The sequence below is a fragment of the Columba livia genome, chromosome 2 (genome assembly GCF_036013475.1).
Source record: "Columba livia isolate bColLiv1 breed racing homer chromosome 2, bColLiv1.pat.W.v2, whole genome shotgun sequence".
Taxonomy (NCBI): domain Eukaryota; kingdom Metazoa; phylum Chordata; class Aves; order Columbiformes; family Columbidae; genus Columba; species Columba livia.
Genome location: NC_088603.1, coordinates 110279857 through 110305091, shown reverse-complemented (window position 1 = coordinate 110305091; position 25235 = coordinate 110279857). Strand labels below are relative to the sequence as shown.

The window sequence follows — 25235 nt, the reverse complement described above, 5'->3', positions numbered from 1 at the left end:
TGAAATCTAATTACTCTACCATTTATTTAGACAGATTATGTTACAGCTTTCTGATCTCACTTTGTGATTAATAACATGTATATGTTTAGAGCAAAAACGATGAAGGCAAATTCCATCCTGTTTTGCGAAGACACTTCAAATCAGGGTACATGTAAGAGAGAGGATGACAGCTGGTTCCACTTGCATCTTTTAATTAAAATGCAGTAGTCTAGATAACAGAAAATTGATGTGGGGCAGAGAGGAAAGAGGAGGGAAATAAACCCTAGAAATAACGTAACTGCACTACAGCACTTGAAAACACCTATTTAATGTGGGAAGGACCCAGAAATAAGTTATTTCTGCTTGTTTTCTTGTGTGTTATGACAGTGCATTCACTGTCTCTTTTAAGGTTATCTGAAATCAGTTTTTCAGTCTTGGATCTTGCTTTACCTTTGGTTCTTCAAACCAGCAAATGCAAAGTATAGGTCTAGCCTGCTTAACAGAGAAGTCTTCAGCACCCTCTTTCCGGTGCAGTTTTGACCCCAGGTGTGGACTCGGCTGCTTTTGAGAAAGAGCATTTCTGATCCCTATGCTGGCTGGGAGAGTGCAGGGAGAACCATTTCCAGCAGCATTGGACATCTACGTGGAAATCACCACTCGTCATCCACCTGCGCAGATGGCATTGACTCCTGTGACTGAGTGCCCATTAGAAGTGTCCAGCTTCTTCATGACACGGGAGAACCATGGAGACACCCTGAGGTTGTTTTTCTTTGATCAAGTATCAGGGACAATATCAGCGTATAGAAAATACTTCTGCTCCAAAAGCCAACAGCTATCCCTGGACAGGTGAAGCACTATTAGATGGCCATCCCACCACTGAAAGGAAACATCTCTCCTAAATAAGCCCACTGCTACCATCTATAGGCTCCTAGACAAGAGGGGCAGCGTGGGTACAGATGGTAACACTCCTGGTTTATGTTTTTGGAGGAGAATGAATGACCAAGCTGGGTTACCTACTTAACCTGATTTTGGCTTGTAATGTCTTACTGCATGAAAGACTTTCTGGGTCAGGTTAGATAAAACACACAGGCTGTAGCACTGTGCAGCCTCAGGAGAGAGCTTTTACCCAGCATTTGCTTAAGATCTTTTCAGTGAATAGATACCACATGAGATGAACCATTGTTAACCTCAGCTTTGAAGATACCTCCATGACATTTTCCCCTGTAGATATATCTCATACAACATGAAAAACTCCTGGTGTCACAAATGAAAAGTACTGGATGTGAGACAGACTGAAAGATACAGCAGAAGGCAACGATGATGCTCAGCATTAAATATGGAATAAGAAAGAGGGGCTTCTGCAACAAAGGACACCAAGAGGATAATGGATTAACCACACCTGCCTCAGAAGCATCTCAGTCTGTGCGTACGTGCAATTTCAGCTGTCAAGTCATTAGCTGGATGAACACATAATTGATAAGCTGTAAGTTGTGCTCTACTTGAGAGCAATAAGCTCCTTTAAATTTTATTAATATTTAACATATATAAAAGCATTTGTCATTTGCAAAGCACTCTCTATAGAGTAACTGATGGATTCTATAATGATTCACAACTCCCAGACTAGGGAATGCAGTTCTGGAGGGATAAATATCTGGCCTACGCCCAAATCAATATTCACTGACAGAGCTATTATTCTAGCTCAAAAGTAGGTTTCTAAGTTTCTGGTCCTTCTCAATTACACTGCTTTGTAGCCTTCAGTGGGTAGAAGTATGACACACAGAGTTGGAAGACAAGAGATGACAACACCGGATGATGCTTCTGACTCACATCCACTGATTGTCACATCTCTGCCCTGGGCCACCATCCACACCAAAAGTTGCAGTTAAGTGGGTAAACCACAAAGAATGGTACTTTTAAATGTTCGACTGGCATGTGTTTTCTGCTCCTCTCTCCTTTCTTTAAGGAATTAATCTTGGGGAATTTACTGACCTCCATAATATCTTAGGTCTTTCAGTATGCTTTTTATACATGTATTTTTTTTCCACAGTTTAAAGGGATACAGTACATTGACTCATAGGCACTCCTTAAAAAATGATAGCATTTTTCTGAAATGTGACAGATTATTTCTCAAGCTGCAGCACTGAGTTTCTGTGAAACAGCCACAGAATTTTGTTATTACCCAAAATTACTTAACTTTCAGCCTCCTACAGGGTTTCCCGAGGTGTCGCCTCAGACAGACCTTCAGTGTCCCTGCCCTGCTAACTCCCTTTGTATGTAATTTTTCTCCCCAGGAGCAAAAGCACAGTGAAAGTCACATAATTTCTCTTGGCTGGACACAGGATCTTTTTGCTGTAGCTGAACTTTATGCACATGGAATGGACTCCCCTGGGGATCTACCAAGTGTTCCTACATTGTCTGTGCCAGAAGTAGGTGCAGTTGCACCCTCAATACACACAGTATGCTGACAATAGCACCTAGGAAGGATGCAAAGTCTGTATCATTCGTTTAAGGCATGTAAATGCACGCTTCACTCCAGTTGCATTTGTTCCCAGAAATATCTGCGCCTTTTAAACCACTCCCTGAAATATTTGTACCTCCTAACTAACTTCTGTTTCAATGCACCCAATTGTTTGCTCATCATCATAGCTTGATCATTTGAGGATTCATCCTTTTAGGAGTTCTATTCGTACCAATATTACATGTTGCTTAAAAAGTCTAACCATCTTAGAAGCAGATAAAGTGATTATTGATGACAGTCAATACCACTTCAAAATATTTCAGCAGCGTAAGTAGAAAAAATACATACAAAATTAATATTTGACATTCAAGAGCTATTCAGCACTGGCAAAGCAGAAAAATCTGACAAGAATAAAAAATGATGGCTCCTATATGCTAGTAGTTTGACACTTCAACTCCAACAGACTCCAAGTTTAGCAAAAAAGTGAAAATTCCTAAAAGAAAGTATTATTCACAGCATTTTTGTGCATAAGTAGAAGTCTAATATAAAAAATCTCCCCTTCTGTTCCATCTTATACTCTCACAAAGCTCAGCCTGCTAGACATGATTTCCATAGAAATACTATTTGGTAAGATTTCCTTGATTGTATTCCAAAAAGTGACTCACATTGTATAACCAAGTGGCAAAAGCTGAAATGAGTTTGACTCTTTCCATCAAAGCCAGTATTAGTCATTCTTCCAGCTTAAAGGTTCACACACTATTCATGACAGGCAAAACTGGGACCACAGGTCAAGAAATGACAATTTAACAGTCACAAAGTATGTGGCCAGATAGCTATTGCTAGTCTGAAGGAAACAACACAGGACTTGGCCAGTGAAACTAAATAATATTCGACAGCATGATGGCTAAGTAGCTGTAAGAGTAATAAAATCACAGCTCCTGTGTTAGCACAGAGAAATTTGGCCGAAACTGTAAAGCCGTGGATAAATAAAAATCATAAATTTCTTCCTCATCTGTCGCTCTCTAAAGCACTTAAAACAAGAGTGGCTGGAGGGTGCAAGGGCTGAGTGTCACCTGATTGTAAAGGCATCAGGATTCACTCCCAATCAGGTACTCCTTTCCTTCACTCTCTCTCCTTCTTTGTTTTCCTGTCTGTTCTCCTTTCAAGCCTGCAGACTACCTCATCTCTATCTTTATACTCTTCTGTCCACCTCAGGTGCGTTTTCTTCTCCGCCACACCCTGTAGTTGCCCAAAGGAGTGCTGGTTTTGCCAAGCCCTCCAACACACATCCTTCCCCTCCTGGCCACTGCTTGTGTCCTCCTGACCTATAGCAGGCTCAGGACAGGCTACCTTGTCCAAAGTCTACCTTGGTGACATGGCTGGAAAGGCTGAATGGAGAAACTGATCCACTCTGAGATTTGCTCATGCCCACTATGACATTCTGAATATGCTCATGCTCTGCTTCTCCATGGCTTTATCGAATTGAAGGCTAAGTGTCCTCTTAGAATGAGACTGCCCACAGGCACGCACCAGTTCCCAAGTGACAGTGCAGCAAAGACCATCCCTCCCAAAACTAGGTTCCTGGCAAAATCTCTGCAGAAGACAAGTTTCCTTACAGAAAACTACCAGCATCTTTCTGCCAGTAACATTCAGACACAGTTATGATTCACAGACATTGTGGAGAATCATGTAAAACTTCCCATTCTCCCTGCTACTTGCTCCTGACATTTCCCCCGCCTCCCCTGGGCATCTCTCATTCCCCTGCTAATCTCACGATGATCAGAATTACTGTCTGGACAGTGACTCAACGTAGAGTCTCAACTTAGCAAAGTACCAAGGAAAAGAGAAGCCCTATGGGATGAATTCCTTCTTCATTTATGGTCTTTGTTATGGTCTTTGCTGCCTATAATCCTTTTTTTTTTTTTTTGCATTCTGCTGTGGCATGTGCTGACATAAAATTAATCCAAAGTCTCTGGCTGTTCCAGGAACTGCTCACAATCCCTCATCCAGCTCAAATCTGTGCAACATCTCCAACCTCCAGAGGAAACAATGGAAGCATCTCTGTGCTTGGCATTGGTGAAATATCAGGCCATTCATACTTTTGCTTAAATCAGGAATCTAATTTCAAATATTTTTCTCCACATAGGATGAAGAAGACAAAACACAAGGTACCTCTACTTCACATGCATATTCCGATCCATCCAAGAGTGTCACTTTGCACTGCATATTTTTCGGTTTCTTGACGATCTTTAGAGGAGATTTGGAAAGTTTGCTAGACGATGATTTTTGAGAGAGCTTGTCGTCCTCTAGCTGTTGGTATTCCAGTTGTTTTGCACTCGCAGCAGCAAACTCTTGTTCTTTTTCTGTGGCCTATGAAGAGAAAGATAAGTTTTGAAGTGAGATAAACCAATCATGCAATGCAGTACACTGTGCACCCTGCACCCAACAAGGAGAGCCTAGGATGGGACATGCAAAAGAAAGCCCCTGATGCAGGACAGAGTCTTCTTTATCCATTGCAAAGATTCCTCACATTCTTCCCTGCCCTCCTCTGTCACTGCAAAATGTACAGAATACCCACGAAGGAGGGGCACATATGAAAATACTTTAGGTTTCCACTTTTTCCATAGGTGAAAAATCCCACTTGGACTTCTTGGACCAGCTTTTTTGGTCTGTTGAAAATGCTGAATAATTGGTAAACTTTGTGATGAACAGATCTTCCTACAGTTTCTTGATACTGCTTTTAAGTCCTGTACCTATCAAATCATGAGACACTTCCATGGTGTCATATGGAACAGGAAAAGACCATCAGGTCTGCACTAATTTTGTTATCAGTGGGAAAAAAGTTCCCTAAATGAGGGTGCAGATCCCTCCATGACAGTGTGAATTTGCCAGGGGATACTGACGTACCTGGGAAAATGAAAGATTCCTGAAGTGCCCAACCAAAGGGTTAAACAAACAGGAAGGAAGTGAGGGGCCAAACAACTTTCATGTGCAGCTGACTGGCTAATGGATGATAAGTACAGGATGAGAGGCTGAGTTCTGCTCCCTGCAGATGCCCGATAAGTCCCTCAAGCTGCGAGAAGTAGGTGCTATTTGCAAGACAAATATACTGGAGGAAAAAGGGGCAAGAAGAAACAATCGTGGTTGTTTTTTCTTGGGTTTATCTGAGGGTCAGACCATTTTAAGAGTTACCGTGATGCAGCACAGCCCGTGGGACTCTCCATGGCAGCAGATGAAAGCCAGAACAGCTCTACAGCATTTCACCCTTCCTAGCAACAGCACTGCGCCACAGTCATTACCTTTCTCATCAGTTATGCCCCTCATGGTCTCCAAACAAAACCTCAACAGGAGTGCAGTAATACCTAAGCTAAAGCTTAAATAAAATGAAATAAAAATAACATCTTTCCATTATCTCACTACAAGGTAAAGAAAATAACTCTTTTGGCTCTGAATTATTTCAGTGTAACAGGCAACAAGCTTTACTGGAAAGATATTGTAAATTAATCCTCCAAGTCTGTTTCCATTCATTGTATATAATAAAACTTCATGAGAATTGAGCAAATCCATCCAAAGGCTTTAATCTGCTTTGAGACCAAAACAACCTTGCATCGTATAACCAGCAACAACAGTGTACCGCTAAATCTCAGGGAACTTTCCCCAAGAGATTTCACACAAACAAGCCATAAGCTTTCCCCTGCCTTCAGATGTATGGTGGAAAGAGGAATTTGGAGTCAGCTGTGCTACTGACAGTGCCAGTGCCCACCCAACTGCAAAGAGGTGGGGCAAGACCCCACACTTCTCCTTTCCCTGCCAGAGAGAATATAGCAATGGTCTTCTGGGCTTCCACAGGTGGGGAGACTAGAAAGATAAAATATCAAGAGTTGCTTTCAAAATCCACATCATCCCCTGAGCTGTGGATGTTCTTCCCCAGGAGCAGCACAGCACCAGCCACCTCTTCTCCAGTCTAGCTCCAGCACTGGAGGACTTTCTCCTTCCAGCATTTGGACACCAACCTTGCATCTGGATGTCAAGGTCCTTGCATACCTTGAAGGCTGGAGGGAGATGAAGGGCACAATGCATGTCAACTGTTTGCTGAGCATTTAACACTCGCAGCAACTGTGACGAAGGGGGAGAGCTACTCCAGGCTCAGAGCAAGACTTGAGGTGAACTATCCCTCTATCACAACCAAGGCCAGATGTCTCCTTCTGGGGTCTCTGTGAACAGCTGTGCTGATGCTGGTGGGCAGAGAGGGTCTATGAAGATTTCCACATGTTTTGTTAAAGAAATCTGCCATGGAAGGTGCACACAGGTAGGTGCAAAAGTGGTAGAAAATATACTGTCATTGCCAGTGGCTCATTAGTTTCACATAGCACCCAACAGCCATTTAAATTTTAGAAGCATCTTCAGCCTGCAAATAAATTTCATTGGTCCTTATTGGTGGTTATTTTCCTTCACACGAAGATACTCGGTAACTCAAGACTACAGCAGAAACTTGCTTATTTATACATTTTTGAAAAAATTGTATTGAGGTTACTTTGTTTGTTAAGGTTCCTGTCTACATGAAGATCAGGGGAATGTGTCTAGGTTAAAAATCATACAAAGGATTTTCTCTCATTTGTCTGCAGAGCAAAACATGCCAAGAACTATTAGAGAAGATCTCCCAAACTATGCTGACATGTTCAGGCATTGAGGTACTTTCAGACTGTATTAAGCCTCTCCTTCCTAAAGAAACCTGACATCCTGGCATCTAGGAAAAAAATGTGGCTAGCGTACCCATGTAGTCAGTGAATTATTTTGAACTCTGCAAGCATAGCTGCATTTTCTCCTAAATTCTTCCCTAAGATAACTCTGTGGTGTATTTTTGCTGTATTTTCAGTGTTGTGTACTAAATTTTAGTGCAGCACAAGTTGCTTCACGGTTTGTGATTTCTGAGCATAAGCTCTCTCAGCTCTATCTAAATTATTGTACCGCACTGTGACACAGTATGTTCAACCCGTTCTGAAGCTGGATCCCCCTCTTGAAGCAAGCCTTTGAAGTGACAGGATTCAGCAGTAATGGTCTTCGATGCTTCAAAGCTTCTCACTGGGGTATGAAGTGATATTACCAAGCTTGCTCAACGGGTGAATCCCATCTACTTATCATAACTGCTCAGAAACGTCAGTGCCCAACCCGTGCAATGCCGTCCTGTTCATTTTCAATGAGACAGGAAGGCAGAGAGATAGTAAGACTGCATTATTATACCTGATAGAAAGGACTCGGTCCGGTAGTAACTGTTCATCTCAACATGAAGAAGCCTTTTTGTCTTCATTAAAATGTTCTTTTCTATGTATATAGAATGGCAACAAAAAGTCAATGTCATGGATCAGTAACTTAAATCTTTCTTCCTGAGGTTCTCTCATCCAAGCAACAGCAAAAGCCAACAGCTACTTCACTGTGATTACAGATGGCAAGAGAGAGAATGATACTCATGACTCCTTCAGATTATGGCTTATTTAATGAGACCATTGTCAATGCCTTGGTCTCTTAGTGCTGTATTTAAGTAGTTCTTTCCTGTGATACAGACACTTAAGCCACTATGCTGGGTAGATCACTGCAACTGGATTGGGCAGTCATCTTATAACAGGGACTTCTGCGTTAAAATTGGTAATCTTAGCAGAAAGGTCTCATACATCTCTTCACTAACCTAGTTCTTTTATTGAGGCTTCTACAGACACCTGCTCACTGGTTATTTTTTGGAAAAGAAACGATCATGCAGCACATAAGAGCACCTCAGGTCTCCAAACTCACAGCTCCGTAAACACAGATGGACAGGTTTGGTTCCTAAGGGTGGTGTGTTTATTTGTGTTTGGGTTTTTTTTTTTGTTGTTTGTTTTTTTGGGGGGTTGTGGTGTTTTTGGGTTTGGTGTGGTTTGGTTTTTTGTGTTATGGTGATTTTGGGTTTGTTTTGGTTTGGTTTGGTTTGTGTTTGTTTGTTTATTGGGTTTTTGTTTGTTTTGGGGGGGGGAGTTGTTTTGCTTTGTTCAAGATGAAAAGAAACTTGGGGTGGAAAGATGACTGAAGATGGCTGGAATAAGAAAATTAATAATACTTATGCATAGGTCTGATAGAATTATATTTTAAATTAATGATCAGTTTGTGCAGCACCTTTCTCTTTTGGAAAAGTGGTCCTGCTGCTTCTCCCCGGACTATCTACAGGCAGTTTCTGATCTATTTCAGAGACCAAAATTGTCCCAACACATAAACACATAACAGCTGGATGTTGGAGCAAGAGCAAAGACATCTGTGGTGGGCATGGAGTGAAACTGATCAAGGGTTATCAATGGTAAAAATGGTTAGGAATGTAAAAAAAAAAAAAAAAAAAAAAGAAGCAGTTTTTCCAATTGTTGATCTTCAATAGCAATAAACACCAGAAATCCTGCCATGCCACGTCTGCTTCTTGAGATATTAGAAGTCAGATATAAGACACAGAAACATTTGTTGTCCCAAGCATCTAGGTGGTGCACCCCCAAATGAGTGAGATGTAAAAATATTTTGTACCTGAAATTGCTTATACCCACCTTTTTTCCCCACCAACAGTAAGTTTGGGCTGTAGCTCTGTGGACAAAAGCTTAAAACCCAAGACCACAGCCAACCTCAAACAGCTCCCACATGAGCGCTCATGCTGATTTTAAGTAACACCTTACATCTGCTTGCTTCACCATCACTGTCTCACAGCTATGTAAAATAACCAGACACCACTTCAAACAACCTGAATTTTTTTAAAGGGTGGAGGAGAGGAGGAGTTTGACTGACTTATTCCGCTCTTCAAAGGCAAATGCGATCACATGAGGGTCATAACCTTACAGAGCTAAGGGATGCAATTTGCAGGTACCTCATTAATTGTGTGCCACTTACCCATGAAGAACAATGCCTGTTAATCCTATTGACTGGAAATTATTAACAGGAAAAAGAAAGCAGCTTCCATAAATTTAATAAGTGCAACAATGAACCAAATGGAAAAGCATGCAATAGCTCTTCTGAAACCTATTACATGAAAAGTTAAAGTAATTATAATGCAGTTATTTCAGAACTACAAGAAGCTTAAGGGACCATAGATTCTTCATAGCTCAAACATCAGACAAGCAAGCATGAAATCAGTTTTGGGCAGGTGTCAAAGGAGAAGTGAACTATGAAAACATTTTTAGCTTCTTAAAAGTTGGCACTGTTATCTAACGCAAATGCAAGATCAAAGATGTTTCACAGAATCACAGAACGTTAGGAATTGGAAGGGACCTGAAAAGATCATCTAGTCCAATCCCCCTGCTGGAGCAGGAACGCCTAGATGAGGCTACACAGGAATGTGTCCAGGCGGGTTTTGAATGTCTCCAGAGAAGGAGACTCCACAACCCCCCTGGGCAGCCTGTTCAGTGTTGTCACCCTCACCATGAAGAGATTTCTTCTCAAATTTAAATGGAACCTACTGTGTTCCAGTTTATACCAATTGGCCCTTGTCTTATCATTGGTTGTCACCAAGAAGAGCCTGGCTACATCCTCGTGACACTCACCCTTTACATATTTATAAACATTAATGAGGTCGCCCCTCAGTCTCCTCCAAACTAAAGAGACCCAGCTCCCTCAGCCTTTCCTCATACAGGAGGTGCTCCACTCCCTTAATCATCTTTGTTGCCCTGCGCTGGACTCCCTCCAGCAGTTCCCCGTCCTTCTTGAACTGAGGGGCCCAGAACTGGACACAATATTCCAGATGTGGTCTCACCAGGGCAGAGAAGAGGGAAGGAGAACCTCTATCCACCTACTAACCACCCCCCCCTTAATACACCCCACAATGCCATTTGCCTTCTCGGCCACAAGGGCACAGTGACAGCTCATGGTCATCCTGTTGCCCACCAGGACCCCCAGGTTCCGTTCCCTTACACTGCTCTCTAATAGGTTGTTTCCCAATTTATACTGGAACCTGGGGTTGTTCCTGCCCAGATACAAGACTCTACACTTGCCCATGTTACATATCATTATATTTTTCCCCGCCCAACTCTCCAGCCTGTCCAGGTCTCGCTGGATGGCAGCACAGCCTTCTGGCATGTCAGCCACTCCTCCCAGCTTCGTGTCATCAGCAAACTTGCTGATAGTACACTCTATTCCCTCGTCCAAGTTGTTGATGAATATATTGAACAGTACTGGCCCCAGTACCGGCCGTTGAGGGACTCCACTAGATACAGGCCTCCAGCTAGACTCTGCCCCATTGACCACGACTCTCCGGCTTCTTTCCTTCAGCCAGTTCGCAGTCCACCTCATTACCCAATCATCCAGACCACGCTCCCTCAATTTAGCTGTGAGGATGCTGTGGGAGACTGTGTCAAATGCTTTACTGAAGTCAAGATAGACCACATCCACTGCTTTGTCATCATGTAGCCACCTGGTTATGCCCTCATAAAAGTCTTCCCCTTGGCGAAGCCATGTTGACTGCCCTTAATGACTTCCTTATACTTGATATGCTTTGAGATGGCACCAAGGATAAGTTGTTCCATCACCTTCCCAGGGATGGAAGTGAGGCTGACTGGTCTATAGTTACCTGGGTCCTCCTTCTTGCCCTTTTTGAAGACTGGAATGACATTTGCTTTCCTCCAGTCCTCAGGCACCTCTCCCATTTCCCAAGACTTAGCAAAGATGGTGGAGAGTGGCCTAGCAATGACCTCAGCCAGCTCCCTCAGCACCCGTGAGTGCATCCCATCTGGACCCATGGATTTATGGATATCCAGATTGCTTAACTGGTCCCTAACTCAGTCCTCATCAGCCAAGCCCAACTACTCCATTGTCCTGCCTTCCTCTCGGGCCTTGGGGGTATGGGGCTCCTCAAGACAGCCTCTGGCAGTGTAGATAGAAACAAAGAAGGCATTCAGTAACTCTGCCTTCTCTGTACATTGTGTCACCAGGGAACCCACCTCATTAATCAGTGGGCCTACATTGCCCCTAGTGTTAGTGTTATCTGCTTAGTAGGTAAGACCGCCCTTATATTTAAGCACTGGAGGATGAAAGACATGACATGAATTTCAAAACATTCTGCATGAGTGCTATTCTTTTTTAAATGCAGAAGACCAGCCAGTCAATATCTACAGCACAGAATCATAGAATCATTTTTCTTGGAAAAGACCTTCAAGATCATTGAGTCCAACTGTTAACCTAACTCTAGCACTAGACCATGTCCCTAAGAACCTCATCTAAATGCTTTCAGGGATGGTGACACCACCACTTTCCTGAGCAGCCTGTTTCAATGGTTGACAACCCTTTCAGTGAAGAAATTTTTCCTAATATCCAATCTGAACCTCCTCTGGCACAACTTGAGGGCACTTTCTCTTGTCCTATCACTTGTTACTTGGGAGAAGAGACTGACACCCACCTTGCTACAACCTCTTTTCAGGCAGTTGTAGACAGAAATAAGGTCTCCCCTCAGCCTCCTTTTCTCCAGGCTAAGCAGCCCCAGTTTCCTCAAGCTGCTCCTCATAAGACTTGTGCATCACACCATATAGCCTTCCATGAGTATCTGAATATATATTTCCACTCCTGAGACACCAGGCTCATTATTTCCTGGGAGCAATAAGTGGGCACATAGCTGGTTGCATGCACGGAGCATGTGTGCACGAGCTCACTTACCTGCTCCTTTTTCACAGGTGTGCTGTGAGCTGCCACGGCTGAGAACTGCTCGAGCTCGTTTTGATGCTCCTCGCTCAGCTGCTGCTGCTGCTGGTCCTGTGGCTGTGTCTCTGCCGCCCCTTGCTGTGCAGGGTTCTCCTGCTGATCCTGCTCTTTGTCCTTGGACTCGGAGTCCGATCCCGATTCTGTAGTCATGGTTGGTTATTCTGTAAAACAAGGGGAACAGACCTACTGAGTACCATCTCATAGCTGTGAGTTTGTAGGAGAGGCTTATAAAATGGAGAAAAATCAGGTGCAATGTCCTAATCTTAATATGCCCAGCCTTTAAAAGTAAAGTGGCTATTAGTGGCCCAATGAGGGTCCCTAGGAAAGATCTGGTTCAAAACATCAAGCAATGCATCCATACTCTTAGAGTCCATTGCCATAAAATCTTACTCTACATTATAATATAGGAACAATTATATTATTGTAATTATATAATTATAGGAATTATGTTGAAGTTACACACAGACATACAGTTCTACATAGTTCATAATTCATAAAAGAAGAGTACTATACTGAGAAAAGCTCATCTGATTGAAGGCTCTAAATCCAACACAATTCACTGCAGTTTGGGCTTCTAAACCACGTGGAAACTTTTGAAAACATTAAATCTTCTGTTTTTTACATTTAAGGCAACAGTTCTTGAACTCCTCAACACTTGCACTTCATTCTGGAAATGGACTCAAGTGTTTTTTTTATGCTTTTGGGCAATAAATAGGCTAGAAACATCTGAAGTGGTCCCACCAACTTCAGTGGAAATGTACAACTGTCCTTAAGCACAGTTCTGTCCTTCCTGCTTGAATTTACCCACATTTCAGTAATTTCTTTCTAAGTGCTGGAGCATCCAATAGAAAAGATAAATACTTCCATTAAGTCATTCTAAGTGTTAGATTTAAAATAAAGTGAATATGACTTTCCTTGAAAGTGACAAGGCTGTTTGAATTTTACTTTGTGCACTGGTAAATGAAAATGACAACATAAGCAATAGTCATTCAAAATCTTAATTATTTCAATTAAATAGTTTCATTACAAATATGTTGTTGGCACCCAGTTCTCAAACTATATAGAAGCAAAATCCAACTTTAAAAAATATTATGATTTTCTATCAAAACAAGGATATGAAAAAGCAGACTGTGTGCCAGTTCAGCAAATAAAGTCTGCTCTTACTTTTGTTACTCATATGCTCATGGTCTTATCCTTGAGCATTTTGCTTTTAAGCAACTCAAAACCAAACCAGTCTGCTGCAATCTATTTCTGTCGATCATAAGGCCCTGATTTCTTTAACCTGGTAACCATAGCTACTATGTAATTATAGGCAGTTCCACAGAAAATGCATCTGCTAATTCATCTGCTAGGAAGTCACTATCAACTGTGAACATACACTATGTAGTAAACTACAATGTTTACTAGTAGAAACAGGTTATTAAAGAGTACTAAAAATGTGCAGACTCCTCCTCCTCTCCTCTCCTCTCCTCTCCTCTCCTCTCCTCTCCTCTCCTCTCCTCTCCTCTCCTCTCCTCTCCTCTCCTCTCCTCTCCATTTAATAAGCTACATTGCTTGACAAAAAATGTTTTAAATGAGGCGAATTACTATTTTCAGACTCATTTATGTATCCTGCCCTTTCAATATTCAGTCCTCCAGTGAATCCATGTCTCTGTACAGCAGGCAAGTGCCCAGCATTCAGCCCGCGCTCAGTTTTTGCACTGCCTGTGAGGATGGGAGTGCACGTTCCTACCTCCTGCACACCAAAACAGCATGAGAGAAAAGCAGAACTAGAAAGCATATGTGGCAGATTTATGCTTCAGGCCACATTTTCAAAGTACTACTGTGTGATAGACTTGTTTAGGAATACATCATAAATTTCTACACTCAAACTGGCACAGTTATATCAAAAGCACCCTGTTAAATGTATCATTTCAACAACATAAACAAAAAGCAAAAATTAACTTATGTCTTTTAAAATATGACAGTCAGAAAGGCACTCATCTAATCAAATTACAGATGTCCACATCTGAGATGGCCACTTTAAACAGGGAGGAGAAAACCAGGCATTTCAGAGGGCAATTCATCTGACCTATTTTAGATGCTTGCTTAAGCCCAGATAAATCACATAAGAGCATGACTTGGTCCAACTTGCTATGAAGGAAGCCTAAAAAAGTTCCTCTGATGTAGATCAAACAAACCCATCCTCCATTTTCAATTCTATTCAGCCAATCCTTTTTTGCATGCTTTAAAAATTGAACTGCAGAACAATGTTAATCTCTCAGAGTTTTGTTTTGCCCATCTGTCACATCAAGATGGATGCTCCTACGGTTGCCTTGCTTTAAGAGCATCCAGATCTCCACAAACTTCACAAATTTTCTGCCCCCTCAACCATGTTTTGCACAAGTGTATGAAGATATGAAATCCAAGTTAAACAAATAATCAACTCAATAAAAACCAAACTATGTATTTGATTTTCTTTTCCACAAACTATGAATTAGGAAGTAACAAAAACCTAACTAACAGCTACAAAAATAATTGAACACCACCAAGCAGCATAGATGACCAATACAAGGTGTAATGCATTAAAGTTGTAGTACAATTGTTTTTTTTCCCCTCTTGGCATGAATTAGAGCAGTGTAAATAGAAAGCAACGATCATACTTGCTGTTTGAAAACAGCCGCCCCAAGTATCTCAAAGCATTAATTTATATAAGATCAGATTTCCAGTTGACATGAATCAAAAGTCTGTCTTCCTTCAGCTGCCATCAATGGAAGCTCATTTTTGCACCCTATATAGCTTCTTTCCTAACGAACATTTGTATCCAGGCTCTTTGTCAGCATGGAAACACAGCCATTTAAATTAGCCCATAAACCACAACTTCATGGAGCATGAAATGACAAGAAGTTTTACTTATCTTGCCAGTTATAATTTTGTACCTCAAGGAACAACAAACATAGTTCTTAAATTCTTCTGGGACATTCTGGCATGAAGCAGAGCCTTACAATACTGGGAGTTACTCCCTGGGACTGGTTTACTCTCCAGTTATACAAAAGTCCTCACTTGCTTTAAAAGTGCTCTGTTAGAAAAATTTTTGTGCATTATCAAATATTTTAGCATAAGCGATTCCCTGGATACAATATTCCTGTCATTAGTCAGACAGCAGATGGATTTAATTAACCCAAGGTTACCCATTTCCAAATGTCTTCTTTATTTCCCTATGCAGACTAATATGTTTAATAACAAATACTGAGAACAAAATGCTATTGACTTCACGCTGTTATCTTACAGATGTAAATAGAGGCAAAGCAAACACATTTTGAGTCCAGTTTCTTACAAACTCCTCAGATGATTGCGTTGTTAAGGTTTATCTCGTTCCAACTCGTGCAGGTTAAAATACCAAAATTACAAGACAGAAAACAACATTCCTCCCTCAGTGCAAACCAATAGGTTATTTTGCCTTCATCAGCAAACAGCTGCTTATTCAAACTATCTGTGAAAGCATTTCTTTTTTTCAAATGGTGCAATCATCCTCCTAGGAAGCAGCACATTCACTTACTGAAGAATAACAGTAATCTTAAGAAATTTAACAACAAAAACCTTACCTTTGTTTATACACAGCAATCCTGACAGACTAGCTAATAGTGTCTACACATTTGTCAAACACATATAGTAGGCTCAGAATGTCTTATATTATTAGTTTATTTGCTATAACTGGCTATGTATCAAAATCATGACTTCTAATGTGAATTTCAGTACAGGAGAAAAGAAATAACTGAAGTTCCCGAAACTTTTTCTGTTGCCAGCACAACCCCCATATCAAATTCTCCTTTCCAGCAAACAGAAAACAAACTAATGAAAAGAAATTACCTTACACAAATGAGGTAATAATATGCAGGCCAGATGTGCTCTTGGATAGCCAAGTTTTGGCTTAAAACCCAATATTCAAAGATTCCAAGAGATTAGCTGAGTCAAACTTAACACAGATGCTGGTAATACTGGACAGTCTAAGGCTAAAGTGAATTCGGCTACAGAATTCAATCAGATTGAAAATCAAGTCTTCTGATTAAAGGGAAAAAAATAAGCCAAGAACTAGCTTATCTAGCTTATTTTAACCTACTTCATAAAAATTAAGTTAAAAATATATGTAGTTTCAGCAGTGCAAAGTTTTAAAATATGTTTGAGAGTGCTGCAGAAGAATAATCAAGGAAAGATAAACATTAGTATACTATTAAGGTATTAAAACAACTTCAAAAAAATCCATGACATTTAAAAATATTTTTTATTAGATCATATCACAGAAATCCGTTCATACCCTTACACTACAAAAGACATTACATATGGATTTCAAAGCCTGCAAACCACTTGCACAAAACCTGCATCCAAAAACCTTCCAACGCACCTACTCCTTGTTACCTACAGCTACCAATATATCTCGGCTTGGGAGATGACCATTTTTGTCACCAATTACTTGCTATGGACTTAAAGCACATGATTTCCTTTTCCCTCTACAGAAACTTAAATCATGTTGTTCTCTAATTCTCTGAGCAGACAAAGCTCAGGCTATGTTACCTGGTCACCTCTAGCAAGTGAGAGTCACAATCTACTGTATATATTCATACATTCAGCAAGTTATTTGACCCCTTGCCTCCCATTCTCAAAACATAGACCTTCTGGGTTGCACCTACTGAGCAACAAAATTCACAGCTAATTGACAGCAGAGGCCACAGTTTAACACAGCAGTCATTAATAAACCTTTATTTATATATAAATACATGCTAGTGAAAATATCTGCTATATTAAACAAACAGAAATCACATTACAGAGGAAATTGCAAATTAATTCTGAATAAATTGTGACGTAATGGCAAAACAAAATTGAACGAAGTATAATCAAATGAACTATACATAGCCACTAACTATTTCCTGTAATGCACAGATTAATGATTTACATTTAAATGCTGCTTTGATCTAATTAATTCTCTTTGTAGGAAGTTCTCCTTTAATTACAATAATTTCTGAAGATTGTGTTAAACCATTGAAAAAGTCCAAATTTGGAAGTTATGTAAACAAAATAATGATTCTATACTTCAAGAATAATGTTCCGCCTAACGAGAGACATATTTATCCAATAACAACAAGATGCTGATGAGAAGACCATATGGAGAACCGTATTGCTGCTATGAGCAGTAACAGAAATGTCAATATATGTTTCAAGAAAAGAATACATGCCATAATGACAACTTCTAAGCTTAAATACAAACTGTTTTCATCAAACTGCTCTGAGTCTCAGCTCCCTTCATTCCTGTTGAGTTCCATATTAGGAAAACAATCATGTTTTTGTTGATCCTTTTTGGATTTGAGTGAGTTTTGCCCTCACGTGCAGGAGGCATCCTAGCCACAAAAGCCTGGTGCCAGGTCCCTGAGAGAGGCAGGATCTCTGCTGCACTTCACCAAGAGTTCAGACCAACTCTTTCATAGAATCATAGAATAGTTTGGGTTATGACCAGGTAACGTAGCCTGTCAAACATCATCTAGTCCACCCCCCCTGCAATGAGTAGGGACATCTTCAACTAGAACAGGTTCCTCAGAGCTCTCTCCAGCCTAGACTTGAATGTCTCCAGGGTTAGGGGCATCCACCACCACTCTGGGCAACCTGAACCAGTATTTCACCACCCTCATTCTCATGTCTAGCTTGAATCTCCTCTCCTTTAGTTTAAAACCATTATCCCTTGTCCTGTCATAGCATGTCCTTCTAAAAAGTCTGTCCCCATCTTTCTTATAGGTCCCTTTTAAGTACTGAAAGGCCACAATAGGGTCTCCCCAGACCATTCTTCTCTCCAGGCTGAACAACCCCAACTCTCTCAGCCTGTCCTCAAAGGAGAGATATTCCATCCCTCTCGTCACCTTTGTGGCCTCCTCTGGCCCCTCTCCAACAGGTCCATGTCTTTCCCGTACTGAGGGCTCCAGAGCTGGACACAGAGCTCCAGGTGGGGTCTCACTAGAGAAGAGGGCTCTGAACTTTGATTTCTTCTCTCCCTCCTTGTGGGACTCCTCTCGTTTCCCTGCTCCTCACGCAGGTTTACTCATCACCATCCTCCAGTGACGGCAGCAACCATAGGCCTTACAGAGGAGGCATCTCCTTAGCGTTACGGTTTCTCCAGTGGATGCCAACAAACCAAAGTGAATGCAGAGCCGTGACCTGATCAGATGTGGGTGAAGAATGACTACACAAAAAGGACAACTGGATGCCCCAACCCAACCACACACTCCTGTCACCTCTGTTGTGCCAGCACCAGTGTAATTTTGCAGGGCAGGTGGCTCAGCTGGGAGGGATGAACCTCCTCAGCATGGGAGGGAAAGCAGCGCCACTTATTCAGGTATCAGTGGGCACCCATCTAACATGCCTGTAAGGCTCCAGCCCACCAAGTGCAACCCTTATACCAGCAAAAAAACCCAAAAAATAACAAACAAACAAACGAAAAAAACAAACTAAAACAAAAAGATGGTCAAAAAGGTAATAACAAGAGAGACAAGAGGCAAACCAATGGAGGAAGGTGCTAAGCATGAGGCTGAGCTGCAATGGCGCCAGCACAGCACGCTCTGGGTTAAATGACTTAACAGATCTGTTGCACAAACCACAGGTATCAGTGAAGGAGAGAGACTTCAGGGAGGACAGGAACATGTTAATAAGCAATAATAAGAAAAGGCTGCCTGGAGGTGTTGAAAAACATAGCATGAGTTAAAATATTTGTCTGACCCCCTAGGAAGGTGCACAATACAGATTCCTTTGACATTCTTTGATAAAGATGAAAAAAGGAAAAATGGAGGCAACATCTGAGAAAAGTGTCATGTAATCAGGATGAGATGGGGAAAACACCTTAAAACCAACACACACACCCTTCAGTGGGGATAAAAAGGCAACAGCAGACTTGAATTACATGTAAGGACCCAAAACTCCCCCGCCCCAGACAATCATGCACCTCTCTGAATGCACCCTCTACCACCACTGAAAGAAAATGTAGCTCAGTGTTTCTGGAGAATTATCCCTTGCCTGGCAAGGGTGAGGACAGGAAGCATGAGGAGCTTTTAAACGAGGTGGGGGGGGGTGGGCGGGCAGGAATATATGTCAAAAGGAGAGTGTATACCAAAGCAGAACCAAGGTCATGTGATTCAGGGATGAACATAAAAGACCAACATTGACATAAAAGGAGAAATGAAGACTAGGATGCAAAGTGACTTAAAATCAGCTAGAGATGCAGCAAACAAGAAGAAGAGAGTATAAATACACCAGAAGGCAAACCAGGCCTTTTACTGAACACAGAAAAGGCTGAATTATTCAGTGCCTCATTTCACCACAGTGAGCTGGGACCAGATACTGGGGGCATCTTTCACCTGATGTGCAGGACGTGCAAACACAGACTGGATGGAGTAAAGAGAAGATCAGAGCAAACACATCAGTAAGCCAGGTGGTTTGAAGTCAGCAGGAACCACTGGAACCAGGGCTTGGGGAACTACCAGCAACCATCTCTAAACCATTAACTGCTGCTACCTTGCAGATGCCAGTGGGGCCAGGTAAGGTCTAAAAGAAATGAAAAGACCCAACACACCACCCGATCTTATAAAGGAAAGTAGGGACATAAAAGCCAGAAATTAGTGTGCTTTTAATACCAGAAAAGTTACTGAAGCGCACTGCTAAAGATTCCTAATCCTGTAAAAATAATGAGATTAGAGAGAGAGAAAAAAAAAAAGAAACAAACAAAAAAACCCCAAACACAACACTCAACATGAATGTATCAAAAAGTCATGTCAGACTAGCATAATGTCTTTCTCACTCTCTCTGACAGGGCATCTGTCCCAGCTGATAAAAAGCAAGTGGTACAGATGACAGAGCCTATCTTTAGCAAGGCTTTTAAAACAGCCCTGCATGACTTTTTCATGAGTGAACCACAGAAACAGTGTAAATGTTTAAAAGTAGAAAGAAAAAAAAAGGTGGACAAGTGATGAAAAAAGCCCCAAACCCCAGCCCGTGAACACTTAGCAGTATGATGACAACTTTTATCAGTAGTATGATGACAACCTGGGAGAACTATCAATTTTGAGGAACCACAGCCCTTCAAGTATCAGCGAAGGAAAGGAGAGTGCCCACTCCCTGCCCAGCATCACATCGGGGTGGCTGGGGCATGCTGCTGCCATTCTCACCAGACTTAAGAGGAGAAAAGCAGTCTGACAGAAAACCATCTATATGCTGAATCTGACTACATTCCCCTATAGGCAATGGTAACAAGAGTGGGGACCTCAGAAGTGATGGGGAAGCTATGGGTTAGGCAGCAGGAACGAAGAAGTGTGAGGGTCTGAAACAAGATCAGTTTCAATCTGGGACATAATGCTGGAGCTGTTCTGCCTTCTGTAGCACCAGGAAGCACACGGCATACTGTATTTTAGTTTGGGACTCATATTTTTTGAAAAACATGCATTAGAGAGTGCCAGGAAGAGAGCAGGAAGAACAATCGTAAGATTGGAAAATGTAACCTGCAGAAAAAGTTTTTGTTTACCCTGGGAAAGGGAAGAGAGGGACGGGAGCCGATAAGAGCCTTACAATACATGCAGGCTTCTTGCAGACAGAAAGTAATCAAACATTTGCTAAAAATGAAGCAAGAATACAATTGGCATTGAGTGGGATTTAGTATAGATGGTGTAGCAACTGTAATGACAGTCAAGAAGAAGTTATCTATAGCTGTGTGAACTCATCACTGGAGACTTACACGCAGATAAACAGTAGCAGCAAAATTCTGTTTGCAACTTTATAAAACATAAGCAAATAAAATTTTGTTGATTTTGCTATCCCTTCCACTTGGGTTGGCAATTCTGAATTCACAAAATGCATATATTTTCTTCTGCTTCAGAGCATTTAGATGCACAGGATAACATTTTTATTTCCTGTTTACCTTTCATTTCTATGATTCAGTGAAATTACCCGGATCTGTTTTGCTCTCTTGATGGGTGGCTTCCCACAGCAATAAAACCCAGAATCACTGCAGGTTCCCTTGCCCCTCCTGCATGCAAGGTTTATGAAAAATATGACTGACCAGGCTTCCTGAAGACACCAGATCACCTTTTGGAGGTCATATCACCTAGAGCACCCCAAGGCTACCCTAATTTCTAAACAGGACAAGAAAATCAGGCCACCATAACCTGTTTTGGCTGTTTTTTTGCCACCCTGCTGACCAAAGCAGTTTTCCCCATGGGCAGATATGAATTTACCAGAGGAAGAAGGTAGCTGCATTCTCCCACCACTCTGTACAGGTCTCCAGGCATGGGGTGCAGTTGTCAATGCATCTTTCCATGCACCCAAAAGTGGGGGCTGCTTCTGCCCCCCTCATCTCCCAGTGCCAGGATTCATCCATCAGCTCCAAAAGCAGGATCATGGCCACTGCCCACTGCTCGTGCTGGGGTTCCTGCAGATGGCTCCCATTTGGAAGAGGCCACACTCACAAGCGGGGAAACGCACACCTTCCTGCGACTGCTGGGTCTAACTACAGAACTGCACAGCACTTAAACCCAAGCCTGATGGCTATTTCATTGATAAAGAAACAAACAAACCAAACAAAACAAAGAACCCACACAACAAAACAAAGCAACAACCAACAACACAAACCAAACAAACCCCACCACAAACAAACACCCTCCCAAAAAGTCATCCCCCCCATCAACAAAACTGAAAAAAACCACCAAAAATTGTAGAAGGAGAACTCCAGAGAAAAAGTGAAAAATTATGCTTATAACATAAACTGCTGCTTATAGCAGACTTCAGCAAAGCAGCTGCCCACCAAAAAGCTTTAATCCACACAAGTACTGTAATTTCAGAAAAGCAGGGTGAAGCAGAAATAATACATAAATAATTCAATAAATAAGTATGCTGAGAGACGACAGGGAATTACAGGGGGGAAACAGATGTGAGGAGGAGAAGAAAATGAAGGAACCAGTACTGTAGACTATAGCAGCATCCCACAGATGCTGGTCATGAGAGAATTGCATAGAAACACCCTCAACTCCACACTTGCCTCATTTCAGTTTAAAAAAATAAATAAATCCATGCAAAAGAAAACACACCAAAAATGCTTGTAGTGCTGTGATTAGAACTGACTGATAACATATTTCATTCAGCAACTAAAAGGGCAAGAAGGAACCCTCAGTGTCACACACTGATTTTCTGCAGACAAGTGACTTTGATTACTTGAGTTACACTTACGTGAGGTGTTGACCTGTCTGAATCCCTCTGGAGCCCAATGTGGGCATCATTCACTCTTTAAAAGTTGTATTTAATGCTGCAGAGACTGAGCATGCTTCAGGCATCAGATCATTAAGTTCATATTCTCTTATACTGAGCAGAAAATGGAATTAATTCAAAATTAAAAACAGAGTTGCAAGAGTTGCTGACATGTGACAGGTGAGCTACATTATCACACTACCCTCAGGCCAAAATACTGTAACACCTGTGAACAGTATTTTCTGTTTCATACACTTCTTAAATAGACTGTGCTCCAGTGCTCCCAAGCTGGTGACCTGCTGAACCTCACAGAAACCAGGGAATCAGATAGGCAAGGAATGGATGAGAGCATCAAGCCCATCTCCTCCAAGGCTTCCTGCTCACTCCCACCAGACACTTATCTTTCCAGCCAAGGTGATGTAAAAGCCTACAAAGTAAAACAAAAAATGATGACCTACAACTAAAAATATCAACATGACTCTTCTGATTTCCCAGACATCTTACTAACCAGGATTCAGCAAAGAAACCAGTTGTTTTTTGCTTGGTTTTACAGAGTGGTGAATGAAAAAGTCAAAAAGGACTGCTCTCTGATGAATTAAACCCTTCCCAGCCTATTACTGGCAAAAGCGATGTAATGTTATGATTTTTTTTTTTCGCTTTTGCAGTGAATAGATACTTCTCCCCCATTTTTATAGGGTGTGTGTAGGAGGGGGATTCTTTTTAACATTTTGTAGCCTTTTCTCCAATCTAGTGTGGTTCAGAGATGGACAAAAGGAAGCATTTGGGGCAGAGAGGACAGAGGTTTTGCAGTCAGCTGGGTGATGCCTCTTCCAGGTAGCTGCTGCTGTTTCCATCCTCCATTGCTGCTCCGTCCCAGTGAGACACATGTTTGTGATGTGGTCAGGATATCTGCTCCCTGTGCCCGGCGTGGGCCCACGCATCAGTCTGCCCTCAAGTATGCTCAGCTTCAGAAGGCCACAGCATTTTCTGCTTTTTTCCCAAAATATCAAACTGTTTGTTCATCCCATTTTCCAACTTTGAAGATGTTAAACAGGTCTGATGCAGTAAAGCTACATGATGAGGCATCATGATGTGTTTAGTCTTAACAGCTTTTGTTTTTCTGAAATTGATTATTTACTTTGTATTTAGATTTTAATCTCCTGGGTATTCACGTCAGTTTTGAATGTAAAACATGCCCTGCAATATCAAGTAATAGACTCCCAGTTTGAAGCACCGCATCAGAAAACCACTGGCTCCCCAAACAAATTAAAATCTTACAGGTCTAAACAACCAAACCTGTGGCATCAGACAGCCAGCTTTTTATACTTAAGCTCTTCTGGGATCTCCATGCTCCTCAATGCTTCAATTACCTGCTACAGATTACAAAAATACCATTCCTTTGGCACCAGCAGCTCGCCTGTGACACCTGTGCCCCAGGTTATACCGTTCCTCCGAAACCATCCTCCCAAGCCCTGCACAGACACCAGCGTGCCAGACCATCAGCAGGGATAAACACCCAGCTCTGAAAATGCAGTTCAATGTGTCCAACTCTAAAAAACTCAAGTGTGCACACCAGCAGTTGGACCTGATGCCTCAAAGCCACCAGCTGTTAAATAATGTGTTGGATGCAAACCAAGACCTACAGATGGTGTGGGAGCAGGGACTTCTAGGAACAAATAAGTCAGACTGGAAATGCACGAAGAGCAAGAACATTTATGGTGGATCCAAGCACCTGCAGAGTGGAATAATCTCACTTAAAATCACTGATTAAGTGGTGTCCTCTCCCAGCTTCAGTTTGCTTTGGTTCTGTCTTTTAGGACCATTTTAGTTGCATGTTTTCAAAGCATGGAAAGCTCATGCACATGTTGTCCCAATGCACAATAATTAAGTCTGGAGGGTCCTTTCCACAATGAACTCCACAATGAATTAAGAGCAAGCTTTCTGTACTTTCACATCACATCCCAATAAAGCCAAAACCTTTCATCATCTGTGCAGCTACTCAAACTCTGAGGATTTGAAAACCAGCATCCAAAACAGCCTAACAATGAAAATAACTATCTTTAAAGAGGATTTGACTCTTTTCACCTGTGAAACCCTGAAGTATTATACATACAGCTATATAGTAATTACATCATATACTCCTGACCCAGTATTTTATTGGATTATGCTCTCTCTGATGATGGATGATACTGCATCTGGCAAGTCCTCTTTGAGATGCATGACTATCTTGGATTTAGACACTTAGAAGTGACACCAGCTCAGAGAGAACAGAAGGGGTTGGGGCTATAGGGACAGTCAGGTGGCTTGAGGTGTCTCCACAAGACAGTGTTCAGAAAAGAACAGGGGAGGAAGGAAAGAGGGGAAGAATAAGAAAGTAGAAAGTAGTTGTGTTGCAGCTTAATCACAAAAATGAGAGTAAGAGGGAATGGACAAACTCTCATAGCAGAAAGAGTAAGAAAAGCTCTTTGCAGCTTTTAAATCACTGAGGATTCAAAAAAGAAGGTCACAGAAATCATTCTAAGTTACTCAACAGGAGCTGAGGATTTAAAAACATATAAAAATCTATTCTGTATCAAATATTACATTTGAAAGCATAAGTGGAGGTAATTAAGTTGGATGCTGCTAAATCCTGAGGAATTAATGACTTTACAGTCTCAATTATTTCTGTCCTCATGTATTTTTTCTTATACATAGCTCTGGAAAGTGTTTGATGATGTATTTTTAAGGCTACAAACCACTAATTTGGTAGCTGCTAAACAATTCCAATGATACACCTTTAAGGGAGAATCCTACCATACAGAAATAAAGTAAAAAACTTTGATATCACACCCTGTTCAGTGTGCTGAGCTTCAAACTTAAC

At 41.6% G+C, this 25235-nt stretch overlaps 1 protein-coding gene across 50 annotated transcripts in view; it reads right to left on the bottom strand.

The window, feature by feature from the left end:
- The window catches only part of EPB41L3 (erythrocyte membrane protein band 4.1 like 3), a 148553-nt gene that overhangs the window by 58151 nt on the left and 65167 nt on the right, over nucleotides 1-25235 (bottom strand). For 48 of the 50 annotated variants that reach the window (XM_065053188.1, XM_065053196.1, XM_065053199.1 and 45 more), the window contains exons 2-3: nucleotides 12083-12288; nucleotides 4610-4807 (exon numbers count right to left, since the gene is read on the bottom strand). In XM_065053188.1, coding sequence (XP_064909260.1) covers nucleotides 4610-4807; nucleotides 12083-12277 — 393 coding nt within the window. In that variant the 5' untranslated portion in view covers nucleotides 12278-12288. The remainder of the gene's footprint in view (nucleotides 1-4609; nucleotides 4808-12082; nucleotides 12289-25235) is intronic. The other 2 variants (XM_065053201.1, XM_065053204.1) reach the window with 1 other exon arrangement.